Source organism: Aplidium turbinatum, chromosome 11, assembly GCF_918807975.1.
Source record: "Aplidium turbinatum chromosome 11, kaAplTurb1.1, whole genome shotgun sequence".
NCBI lineage: Eukaryota > Metazoa > Chordata > Ascidiacea > Aplousobranchia > Polyclinidae > Aplidium > Aplidium turbinatum.
This window is the reverse complement of record NC_137482.1, coordinates 23511889-23524500: the sequence shown is the minus strand read 5'-3', so window position 1 is coordinate 23524500 and position 12612 is coordinate 23511889. Positions and strand designations below refer to the sequence as shown.

Sequence of the window (12612 nt, the reverse complement as noted above, 5' to 3'; positions counted from 1 at the left end):
GAGGTTCACAGCCTGTCTACAAGAAACCATGATAATGATTCTCTAAACATTCCATACTTCTCAAAAACGCTTCTCAGCATTCAATAGAATTCACAGGTGCGAAAACATGGAACGAATTTCTTTCTTCAACTAGAAAGACTGATACAAACTCACTTTTTATTCACAAACTAAAACAACATTTAAGCAAAACGGACACGCAATAGAAAGACAACGTAGAAAGGCTTTCTTGCATTCTTGTGAAGATTTTACTGGAAATCCAAAATTATTTACAAAAGATTAGGCTTACCTAACAATAATATCGATTGCTTGTGCTGTACTTTTATGTTTGTAGATATTAACAGCAAACGCAACACTCCATAATCAACACGACATGTCGTAAAAGGGGATGAGAGCTTCATCAACACCATCAGGACATCATCATCTACCAGCTCATCCATTCCGTCACTCACCAGGACAACAAACAATAACTTAAACTGGATATCAAACCTCAATCGTCTTAGGCTACTGTGTGATGTGCAGTCTAACCATAGGAAGAGCTCAACACCTGCTCTCCTGGGCCACATCAAAACGGGCTTTTGCCTGAGGATGGGTTTCTTTTATGTCCGGTTTTCTTTCTTCATCCTATTATTATTATTATGACTGCTCATCCACATCAATATTGGAACTGGCAAATTCAATCCACAAGACTTCTCATTAGGCTGTTATTCATTACTATATGTGTGCTTCTCTCTGTTTTTGTTTTATTTTTTGCTATTTGTTTTTTGGGTTTTGTGGCCGTGCTAACTACTGATATATAGCCTACTACATAATTTTTCATTCAGGCACGTTTTAAACCTTTCAAGGTTTTGCCACCTTTTCCCGTTCGTTAACGTGCTGGTAGGTCTATATCGATTTTTGTAGTTAGTATCTTTTTTGTCCCAAACGCGTTAATGACGAAAAATGAAATGATTGATGATTTTGATTGATGTTATATTATATTGTGTTTTTCTAGTATTTTCTAATGCAATGTATCATTGTTTTTTTTTTTATAGATTTAAAAAGGTCTAGCCTATATGTATTGTTGTAAGCGTTTGCTTTATTTTATTTTTGTGTTATAATGTTAAATGTTGTGTTGTTGCTGAGCTATGCCTGTTTATGGTTGGACAAAAGGAATTGTATACCCAAGTTATAGAACAAGAATGGTAGCAAAAGACTAAAAGGTCCCCGAAGTGAGCTGCTTTCAGACTGTTTAGCCTATTTTGTAGTAACATGTTTTGATTTTTTTAAGTAGAACAATGATATTTAACATTTTTTCTATCATGTACAGCTTTAGAACTAATGCTGCTGTTCTATGCACAGTTGTGATCAGTGCCACTCTTAATCATCTTTTTTGGCGCTGTGACCTGTAGTTAGATGATTTAAATTCATGCATCCAACAAAAGACATGGTTCATTCTTACATACCTTGACATTGCCTCATCTTTTGCATTTGCACATTCCTTATTCAGCCCTTTGAACTCATGCACCACTGTGAGAGTTATGGTGTACCCTGGTGAAAGGATTTTCAGTCTTTGATACATTCTCGTCATTCAAGTTAATTTTTGCTAGTGGTTAAAGTAGTGTGATGTATAAGTTATTCCATTCTGGTGTTTGTGTACAAAGAACTTTATGTATTCAGTATTTTTGATACTTGATGGAGAATCGCTGACCTGCTGCTTCTTAGTCAGGAGATTCCATATCCTTAATGGAACTCCATAAACTTTATGTATTGATAACATAGCTATGAAATAAGGTGCTAGCTTATCATTGTTTAGTTTAATCATCGTTGTTATCATCACTGTTATTGTTATTATTATCATTAATTATCATGTGTTAGCATATCATTGTTTAGCTGATTGTTTAGCATTTGTTATCATAGCTTAACATAGCTGCGAAATAAGCTACTAGCTTATCATTGTTTATTTCTTAAGTACTAGTCTATGTTTAAGTACTAGTAGCATGTTTTATAAAAACAATACCACACATTGTTTATTTTCAATAAGGGTATTCTGTATATGTTTAATGTATTGTTTTAGTGAGACTGTTTTGCAACTTGATACCAAGACAATTTCAAATGTTTTGGTGCTGTCAAAATACAAGCCAGTCAGATAATGTTCATTGTAACTTACTTTTACTTCAAGTAGTAAGTCTTCTTCTTCTTGCGTTTGAGGCCGCCACAGATCACGTTGTTACATCCAGGCACAGCTCAGCCAATGGATTGTGTATTCATCGAGCGTTGTTAGGTCCACATGTCTATCTTGTGGTTGGTATACAGGACATTGATAGATAATGTGGTGTGCAGTTTGAAAATCTGAGCCACACGCACAAGATGGTGAATCGGTGAGGCCCCACTGGAACATGTTGCTGCTAAAACGGTCCACTCCAGTCCGCAGGCGATTGAGCTTCACCCATTCCTTCCGGGGTAGTTCTGCTCCAGGTGGAGTGTTGGTATTGGGAAGGACTGTGAATTGGGTTGGTCTCGCAACTTCTCTCCATTCACGGTTCCAAACTTCGGAAATGTGGAAGTTTGATTTGCACATAGCTGCAGCATGTCGGGAGAACGGGCGTTGAGATTTTAAGCGCTGGGGCTTTTGGGAGTGCGAGTTTAGAACAATCTGGTTGAGGAGGTGGTCATCCCTTGACATAGCTTGTAGGACCAGACTACGTACGTGGTTTTCCCTACAAAGTCTACCTGGGGCGATGCCTGATAGTACCGGCAGAAAGTCAGTGGGAGTTGGAAGCAGGCAACCGGTGATTATTCTCATGGTGGTGTTGAGGGCAGCGTCAATTTTGGGAGTGTGTACGCTGCGGCACCAAGTGGGGGAAGCATATTCGGAGGTGCTGTAAACAAGTGCAAGAGCACTTGTACGGAGTGTGGATGTACTAGATGGAAGTAGTAACTGATAAACAGCGGAATTCATTATGCAAAAATATGACCTGGTAATGACAACTTCCATTTCAGTACTGCTAAAATTTTACAGTTTGAGTCAGTTTAGTTTTTTTGTTTTGATTACAACTGACTAACTATCTTAAGGATTTATTTTCATTCTAACTAGCTGATTTTAGCAATTAAGCTCAACAAATATGAAAGTATTATTTGATAACCAGTGAATAATGAAGAGTGTACGAGCAAGTGGCGATGAAAGAGTTCAAAAGGTGGGTGAATGTTAATGCAATCAAAGATTTTTATGGCTGAGAAATAAGAATGACATGATTGAGATGGGTATCAATAGCCTTGGACTAAGAAAGCATTTTCCGAAGCTTAATCTTGGTAGTTTAACAATATGGTTGATAGTAATCATTAAAAATGGTACTCTGAACATACGCATGGATAAATTAATCTTCAGAGTACCATTTTATTATTAATACTTATCTTGATAATGTGCTTGTTCACTGTTGCATAAAGTGTAAAATAATGTGTGCTTTTATATAGCGCTGACTTGTCGGCAGCAGTGGCCGAGTGGTTAGCGCGTTGGGCTCGTAGTCGAGAGCCTGTATGTTCGACTCCAGCCACCCGCACTTGCTGTTGTTTCTCTGGGCAAGAAACTTTACAATAATTGCCTCTACCCAGTGATCAATTTCGAGTAATGGGTAGTACCAAATTTAAGTCATAAGTAGAGCAGACAACCGGAAACAGACATTGCCGTCGGCTGCAGCGTGGGTCAGGTGTACGTCGGAAGGCGTACACTGATACATAGCGCTCAAGTCCGCTTTCCCGCAATGCAGGATAAAGATATGAAAAACGAAAAACAGACTGATATGCATTGTTCCTGCCCAGAGTGCTTCACAAAACAAATTATGTCAGTAGTAGCCTAGTAGTCCAGTTTTAATCCTGCATGCAAAAATATTCGCTGCAAAAAAAATTTAAGAAAAGCGGATTTTGCCAGTTCAACATACTTTTATGTAGTTTTAAATATTCTCATAAAGTATGGAAAAACAAATGCAAACATAGATTTGCAATTAAATAAAGTAAATTATTATCGATAATTTGAGGATTGCATGTGTCAACTTCAAGCATCACTCGTTTATGTCAAAACCACACTTTTGCAATGCAAACGGGCCATCGAATTTTGGATCACCGTCCTCAGGTTGTACCTATCTGATCTAATGCCCCCACATTATTGTATCTTGTCAATTGGGATAGGCTAGGAAAATATTTCAGATAGTAAAATCCGTCATTTTTACATTGATTTTGCAGACATTGTATCAATGCAAAAATAACGGATTTTATTTGGGATTGTTAAGAATTGATTAAACAAAAGTCAGTTGTTGTGAGCTAAGTCAGTTGTGCTGAGTTATTGAACAGATTTGGCATGCACATTGTATTGTAGTTGCAAGGAACATGCGGTATCGTACTATCACAATCTAGTGCTTTTTCATCATGAATTTTGCTGTTTAGCACATATTTAATCATTAGTCTAATGTACTTTCTTTTTCTGTAGAGGCTTCATTCTCAACTTTATAGCTATGCTGACAATGCGTCGGTGTTCCAAGCTACAAGACACCAGCAATGTGATCAATCCCAAACAAGTGAAGAAATGGTAAAAAAAGTAGACTATTTTAAGGTTTTTATTTCTTTTAGAAAAAAACATTGTTTATGTGGTGGAAACTTGATTCGGATGTGTGTTTTCATTATGTTGGTTTCCATGTATTTTACATGACAGATTTGTAGATGCTGTTAAATCTTCACTTTAGTTTTTATCAAAAATATTTGTGGTGAAAAAATGAAAGTATGCAACACACGCATACCTCAATTCGAATAAGAAAAGTAGACAAAGCCTTGTAGGGGACAAAACGTGAATAACTAGTTTGTGACACTAATACTTTTACTATAAGTTTATATTTAGTGAGAACTTAAGAGAGATTATTACGACTTAGCCTACTTATTTTTGCATGATGTTATGGCCATGTCATTTTTTAAGCATATATAATATACATTTTTTAAGCATTAATACTACAAATTTTGGATTACTTTAAAAAAAATTGTATTTGATGATTATTAGATGGTATAAAATATTATGTTGAAAGGAGCGATCTACCTGGCAGTCAGTACAAGTGTGATTCTTCGCTAGTCATAACTGTTTAGCCTCTACGCTAGGCATTAACACTCTTCAATCCAATGGGCCAAACACGTGACGTGTCTATTTCTGTCAATTCTCATTGCTGTAGCCTACAATCGGCTGCTGAGAAACATGAAAATAATATATTGTTTTTAGGGAGATGCAACAGAGGTAAGATTTGCCATCCCTCATAAGCCGGTGTTTCGAACAACCTTCTTCAAAACGGACCATGACAGAAAGATTGAAAGAGTTCACCGGAAACGAGAAGCCCTTGAGAAGCTACCACCCCTGCCTGTCTCTCCACAGCAAGTTTTTTCTCAATAAATTCCATTATAGGGAATATTATGTTCAAAGTTCTACCGCACTACAGTGTAAGCTACGCATCTCGTATTTTTATGGCTGTGCCCTTCTCTCTGCAGTACAAAACATGAAACAAAACGCCGCTATTGATGCCAAAATGCTATTAAAAGTAGCAGTACAATATTATGACTTTCCACAGCAGATTCTGATATTTCATTTTGATTTCATTATAGCACCATTTGTATTTTTCCAGTAACTCACCGAAATTAAAGTTTCCGTGTGCCTTTTGGGATTTTTGATAAATTTGCTGACGTTGTCTAATATTGTATGATATAGTTTTGAATCGGTTTTGAATCTTTATCCTCGGACTGACAAAGCCTTGATAGTTATTCCTGGTAGTTTCGCATACTTGTAGATGTAGAGGCTCTTGACACAGGGCCGGTTACCGAGATTGGCAGAGTGAAGTTTTCCGATTGCTAAAGTGTTGTTGCTGGGGAATTATTCCATCCATTGGGTGCCGCTGAATGGTGATAGAGAGCAGTCCTGAAATGCGTTGCTCAAGCGCACACCCCAAGAGTCGAACCAGCGCCGCGTGATCTTGAGCCGGGCACGTAAGTCGTAACCACTGAGCTATCGGGGCGGACATATAATTACCTGCCATGACCAAATGTGTAAAGTAACGCTTTAGCTACAACATTTAGATCTGCTGAATCATTGCAGATCACTGACGCGTGTTTAGGTTCATTTTTTGAAGTAGTTTTACATTTTTCTATGAATGGAGAAAGCATTTCATGCAGGATAACAAAACCTAACTAGAAAGCAAAATCTCTGATTGCAGGATCATAAATAAAGGCCGCGAACCTGAAGAAGATGAAAGTGATCATTTAAGCGTGAAGTCTGAAAAGAGCAACTGGTCGATGTCTTCATCTAAAATTGACGAAATAGTCTGGGAGAATGTTTTAAGCTCTGTATCGAAGACGGGAGAGATGGAGCATGTTTATGATATCCAGGGCAAGTGGTGATGTGTTGATAGAAAAGTTTTAGTTTTTGAGTTCGGACTTCAGGATAGAATGGCTGTTTCATTTCGATTTTTTCATTGTCATGTTATAGGCTGCATATCCTCTTCAATGACTGTCATGTTATAGGGTGCATATCCTCTATCATTCTTGCATAAAGCTCTTCAATCTTCCCTTCTACTTGGCGGATTTAAGTGCACTCTACTTTTGCCAATGAAGGCTAATTTTCCTCCTTTTTTAAATGTCTGATATTTCCATATCATTTTTTAAATGTTCTGCCATAGGACTACCAACCTTTTCTCTCCCAACAGCTCCCATGACTTTTAACTTGCAACATTACAACAACAAGCACGACAACTTAATACTCTCTGCCTCAAACTTTCTAAAAAAAATGAAAAATTGAAAATGTTGTGACCTTGTTAAGTTTTTGTATTTAGTTTGTTACTTCGGTTTCAAGCGCGTCTCAACGCTTCCACGTTGTTGCTTCTAACTTTTTCTAGATTCCTGCCATGTTTTGACAAATATTTGCTTTGACGGCCAAAATTAAATCTAAGGGACTTTAAACCTGGATGTTTGCTTGGTGAACTGATTTCAATGTTAGCTTGTTTCAAAGTCCAGTCACTCTTGATGTATTAGCGAGTAAAACTCCATATCCTTGATGACGGTGCTACACTATAGCTTTATTATTTGCTTGTATTTAGACCCATCTGATTCTGACGTTATAAACCACATTGTGAGACTGAGGGACGCCCTAGAGTGGCGAACAATGCTGCCACGTCATGGGCCCGGAGTACGTCACGCTATGAAGTTCACAAACCATAGGAACCCCCTCAAGGTATAAACATGCGTCAAGATCTGGTGACTTCACGTTTTATAAATTTTGTTGAAGTCACACTCGTGAAGTCTTTCTATAATTTTTATTTTATTCCCATGCTTGTAGAAAATGAAGGAAGTAGATATCAACGTTATAGCCAACTTTGATTGATTGTTTGAATTTTTATCCCCGGACTGGGAAAGCTTCTTGCAGAGCTTAATCCTGGCAGTTTCGCATACTTGTAGAGGCTTTGAATCACTGACGCAGGCCCGGTCACCGAGATTGACAGAGTGAAGTTTCCGATTGTTGAAGTCTTGTTGCCGGGGAACTATTCCATCCATTAGATGCCGCTGAATGGAGAGCAGTCCTTAATGTGCGTTGCTCAAGCGTACACCCCGAGAGTCGAACCAGCGCCGCTTGATCTTGAAGCTTCTTCGTTCCAGAAGTGACGCGCTAACCAATTGAGCTATCGGGGCTATTGAGTTATTGAGCTATTCGCGCTCGTTAAAACAACGGTTATTGCCATGGTCTGGTCATGGACTCATAGTAGATTGCAGTTACGTCTGGTGTGTTCATGCCGTACACAGGTTACTATTTTAATTTATTAACTCAAAAAACAATAGTTCCGACGAGAAAGGGTTTAAGAACAATGTTAATGTTTTTTTTTTTTAAACACCAGATAATACGGTATTGTGTTTAAATTCTAGACTATTTTGTTTGCAGGAAACATTAGACATGAAAAAGGACAGTGGAGAATTTGTTTACGCGGTTGCAAAGGTTCAAAACCCTCCTCATTTGAATCCGTTTTCCCTTAAAGTCGTTTCCGCCCACCAGGCTCGTCCCAAGAAAATGTTTTATATCATAAGTGCCTCCTCCGTTACTAAAGTAAGTTGATTATTTAGCGTATTTTATTCAAGAAAATCTTTTAGATGTTTTGTAAATTTACTTTTTCCACTGGCACTACCCCCACAATCTGGGGGTACCTCCACCGAACTCTGTAAAAACGTATTTGCTGAATGTTCAAGTGGAAAGCTCCGAGATGCAACAGGGTCCTGTGATTTCCATTTTGAAAACTGAGCCATTCGCCCATTTTCGTGCGGAATTAAATAACTTTGCAAGCCATTGCTACATAGACTGAATACTTTGTTACTGTTTATTGTATTTTATAAATCGAGGTAGATTTCCATGAGGTCACCAGTAACTTTTTGCATATACCTCATCAACTGCACACAGTTCACGAGGGTGATGTGCTAAAACTGAGAAAGTGTTTACTTTTGACTGTGAATCCTCTGCAGTAGTTACTTACTATGAAATATGGTTCCTCCATTACCGATTCAACCCCTGTTGAGGGAATTAAACAGTAGCGGGGCAAAAGTAGGCATAAAACATTTCTGCACAACCACAAGTTGATAAAATACATTGCGATTGGCTCAGTGAAACTTGGCAGACTCTTCGATTAATGCGTTTAAATTGCTTTGGCCAGACATTTCGTTTATGCAACTTGTTCATTTTTATTTAGTGATAACATTGCTTGGACTTGAATGACCAGTGCTTGTTGCGTTTTTAAAGTGCGTACGGAACGGTGAAGACATAGACTCAGACATCTACCCGGTGATTTGGTGGCTGTATGAGCAACGGCTATACAACATGATTTGTAATTTGACGGTCTTCACCAAGTTTCGAATTTGGAAGCAATTCAACGTTTGGAAAAATAACGTTCGGGGTTGCAAGACTTTCAGCTCCAGGTGTGCGCTGTTGATGTGTGTCCGAGTGACTTTGTGGTTTTGTATACACTGAAACTAGATAGATTACGGATGCCCATTGCCCAGCGAAGTTGTATCCATCTGTGCTATGTACGATAATCGAAGATAAACTTATATAAAATTTTAAAAACTGTTTATGCATTTATTTATTTTTGAACGGCATTGACTGTTTATGGATTTGAAGGTTGTATGTTGCCGCAAAAATTTCATATTTTCTTACATCCTACTGATGTCGCTGTAGCAAATCTATCTAACAGGGTGAACTATTTCTAGTTGAAGGACACTATCTACTGTTCTGTTGTTTGCTTTTAGTGATAAGTTGCTAACATTTGATATTCGTTGATTATATTCGTTTATTAATATAATTTAATTGTCTAGTTGAGTGATAACTTTGAAACACTGCATTATTTTCTGTAGTAAAGGAGAGTTTTACCCCTTTGATTCTTTGAAAACCACGCTTGCTTCACACCGTTGGCTAGGTTATTTTAAATTGGTTAAGCGAGCGAAGCTAACCAGAATATTGTTGCAGAAATAGAGAAACATTACATGTTTTTTCTCAATCTTATTAGTGGAGCATGTGGCCTGGTGCTTAGGTAAAAGATGCGTTAGTGCCTACTGTGTTCCGCGTTACTGCCTAGGCTACTGTGTTCCGCGTTAGTGCCTGGTGCGTTCCGCGTTAGTGCCTGGTGCGTTCTGCGTTAGTACTTGGTGCGTTCCTCGTTAGTGCCAGGTGCGTTCCGCGTTAGTTCCTGGTGCGTTCCTCGTTAGTGCCTGGTGCGTTCCTCGTTAGTACCTGGTGTGTTCTGCGTTAGTGCTTGGTGCGTTCAGCGTTAGTGCCTGGTGCGTTCAGCGTTAGTGCCTGGTGCGTTCCACATTAGTGTCTGGTGCGTTCCACGTTAGTGCCTGGTGCATTCCACGTTAGTGCCTGGTGCATTCCGCGTTAGTGCCTGGTGCATTCGGCGTTAGTGCCTGGTGCATTCGGCGTTAGTGCCTGGTGCGTTCCACGTTAGTGCTTTGTGCGTTCAGCGTTAGTGCTTTGTGCGTTCCACGTTAGTGCCTGGTGCGTTCCACGTTAGTGCCTGGTGCGTTCAGCATTAGTACCTGGTGCGTTCCACGTTAGTGCCTGGTGCGTTCCACGTGAGTGCCTGGTGCGTTCCACGTTAGTGCTTTGTGTGTTCCACGTTAGTGCCTGGTGCGTTCCACGTTAGTGCCTGGTGCGTTCCACGTTAGTGCCTGGTGCATTACCGTAAGCGTTAGCGCCTGGTGCGTTCCACGTTAGTGCCTGGTGCGTTCAGCGTTAGTGCCTGGTGCGTTCCACGTTAGTGCCTGGTGCGTTCAGCGTTAGTGCCTGGTGTGTTCCACGTTAGTGCCTGGTGCGTTCCACGTTAGTGCCTGGTGCGTTCCACGTTAGTGCCTGGTGCATTCCACGTTAGTGCCTGGTGCGTTCCGCGTTAGTGCCTGGTGCATTTGGCGTTAGTGCCTGGTGCATTCGGCGTTAGTGCCTGGTGCGTTCCACGTTAGTGCCTGGTGCGTTCCACGTTAGTGCCTGGTGCGTTCAGCATTAGTACCTGGTGCGTTCCACGTTAGTGCCTGGTGCGTTCCACGTGAGTGCCTGGTGCGTTCCACGTTAGTGCTTTGTGTGTTCCACGTTAGTGCCTGGTGCGTTCCACGTTAGTGCCTGGTGCGTTCCACGTTAGTGCCTGGTGCATTACCGTAAGCGTTAGCGCCTGGTGCGTTCCACGTTAGTGCCTGGTGCGTTCAGCGTTAGTGCCTGGTGCGTTCCACGTTAGTGCCTGGTGCGTTCAGCGTTAGTGCCTGGTGTGTTCCACGTTAGTGCCTGGTGCGTTCCACGTTAGTGCCTGGTGCGTTCCACGTTAGTGCCTGGTGCATTCCACGTTAGTGCCTGGTGCGTTCCGCGTTAGTGCCTGGTGCATTCGGCGTTAGTGCCTGGTGCATTCGGCGTTAGTGCCTGGTGCGTTCCACGTTAGTGCTTTGTGCGTTCAGCGTTAGTGCTTTGTGCGTTCCACGTTAGTGCCTGGTGCGTTCCACGTTAGTGCCTGGTGCGTTCAGCATTAGTACCTGGTGCGTTCCACGTTAGTGCCTGGTGCGTTCCACGTGAGTGCCTGGTGCGTTCCACGTTAGTGCTTTGTGTGTTCCACGTTAGTGCCTGGTGCGTTCCACGTTAGTGCCTGGTGCATTACCGTAAGCGTTAGCGCCTGGTGCGTTCCACGTTAGTGCCTGGTGCGTTCAGCGTTAGTGCCTGGTGCGTTCCACGTTAGTGCCTGGTGCGTTCAGCGTTAGTGCCTGGTGCATTACCGTAAGCGTTAGCGCCTGGTGCGTTCCACGTTAGTGCCTGGTGCGTTCAGCGTTAGTGCCTGGTGCGTTCCACGTTAGTGCCTGGTGCGTTCCACGTTAGTGCCTGGTGCGTTGAGCGTTAGTGCCTGGTGCGTTCCACGTTAGTGCCTGGTGCGTTCCACGTTAGTGCCTGGTGCGTTCCACGTTAGTGCCTGGTGCGTTGAGCGTTAGTGCCTGGTGCGTTCCACGTTAGACGAAAGCGCCAAGCTGAAGTTTTCGAAGCGACATTTTATTTTTCATTGACTTTCCAGAGTAAAGATCGGCCGGGCCCTTTTTGTTGTTGACTCTCAGTTGCAAAGCTGCATACTCCACGTACGGAGAGCTTGTGAAGACATTTGTGGGAGCAAGGACGGCTTAGGAGTTGGTGAAAGCGCCGTCTGCCTGTTGAAATATGATTCCAGGTAAACTTCCATGTGTTTTTGAAATAAGTGAAAATACTTTCCAAGCAATACTTTGCAAGTATGTTTAGATTGGCTTAGTTTATACTTACCTCGATCTAGCTGTGAAGTTCGGATGCAGATAATTTTGTGCTTTTTTGTTGGCTATTTGCTTTTCTCTTTTTACTGCATGTTTTCTCCTTTACATTTAATGATAGTCGTAGTATGAACGTGACATGAGCCACGGAATTGAGTAGCTCATACTTCGAATGTACTAGAGAAAGATAATTTTGTCAATTATTTTATATCTTCCCAATATTTGATGCGACAGGAAAACGTACAACCTGGAAGAGTTTTGCAAAGATCAGGAATCGATTCTTCGAGTTTCGATCAACGCTCTTAAAGCGTTTCGGGATTATGTCGTTATGCTGGCTGAAACCACTTGCACAGTGAGTTGGCTAAAATTCATAGTGTTTTCACTACGACTTTGATCCCATACTTAATTACGTCTGTCGAATAAATTTTTTTTGGTACTTAGAAGCTAACCCAACCAAACCGTCAGCTTGGAGCAATTGACTGTGTATCAACTAGTATAGGATGCATTACTAATCACGCAGCACAACAGTTAACCAGCCTCATTTTATTGATGAGAAATCGATTTCGCTATACAGCATCTTCAGTCTCACAACGTCTACTGATTACTTCGGTTTTGATGCTCACTTGATATTTTTACAAGTACAAGTCTCTTTCGTACTTTGCTTGTGATGGATAAACTGAATCCGACTTCATGTTCTTATTTTGCAACTTTCTGGTAGCTCATCTAGGGGTTTATATCCTTCATACTTCATTAACTATTACACGTTTTAAGTTATTGTTAAGTTACATCACTGTCAATTGAGTGATGGGGTGA

General features: G+C 40.9%; 1 protein-coding gene across 1 annotated transcript in view; it reads left to right on the top strand.

Annotated features, from left to right (window-relative positions):
• The first annotated feature begins 6236 nt into the window (after nt 1–6236).
• The window catches only part of LOC145780334 (dynein axonemal heavy chain 6-like), a 78885-nt gene continuing 72509 nt past the window's right edge, over nt 6237–12612 (top strand). Inside the window, exons 1-6 of the mRNA XM_082592035.1 lie at nt 6237–6388; nt 7095–7228; nt 7931–8092; nt 8777–8952; nt 11577–11726; nt 12034–12151. Coding sequence (XP_082448161.1) covers nt 6295–6388; nt 7095–7228; nt 7931–8092; nt 8777–8952; nt 11577–11726; nt 12034–12151 — 834 coding nt within the window. The 5' untranslated portion in view covers nt 6237–6294. The remainder of the gene's footprint in view (nt 6389–7094; nt 7229–7930; nt 8093–8776; nt 8953–11576; nt 11727–12033; nt 12152–12612) is intronic.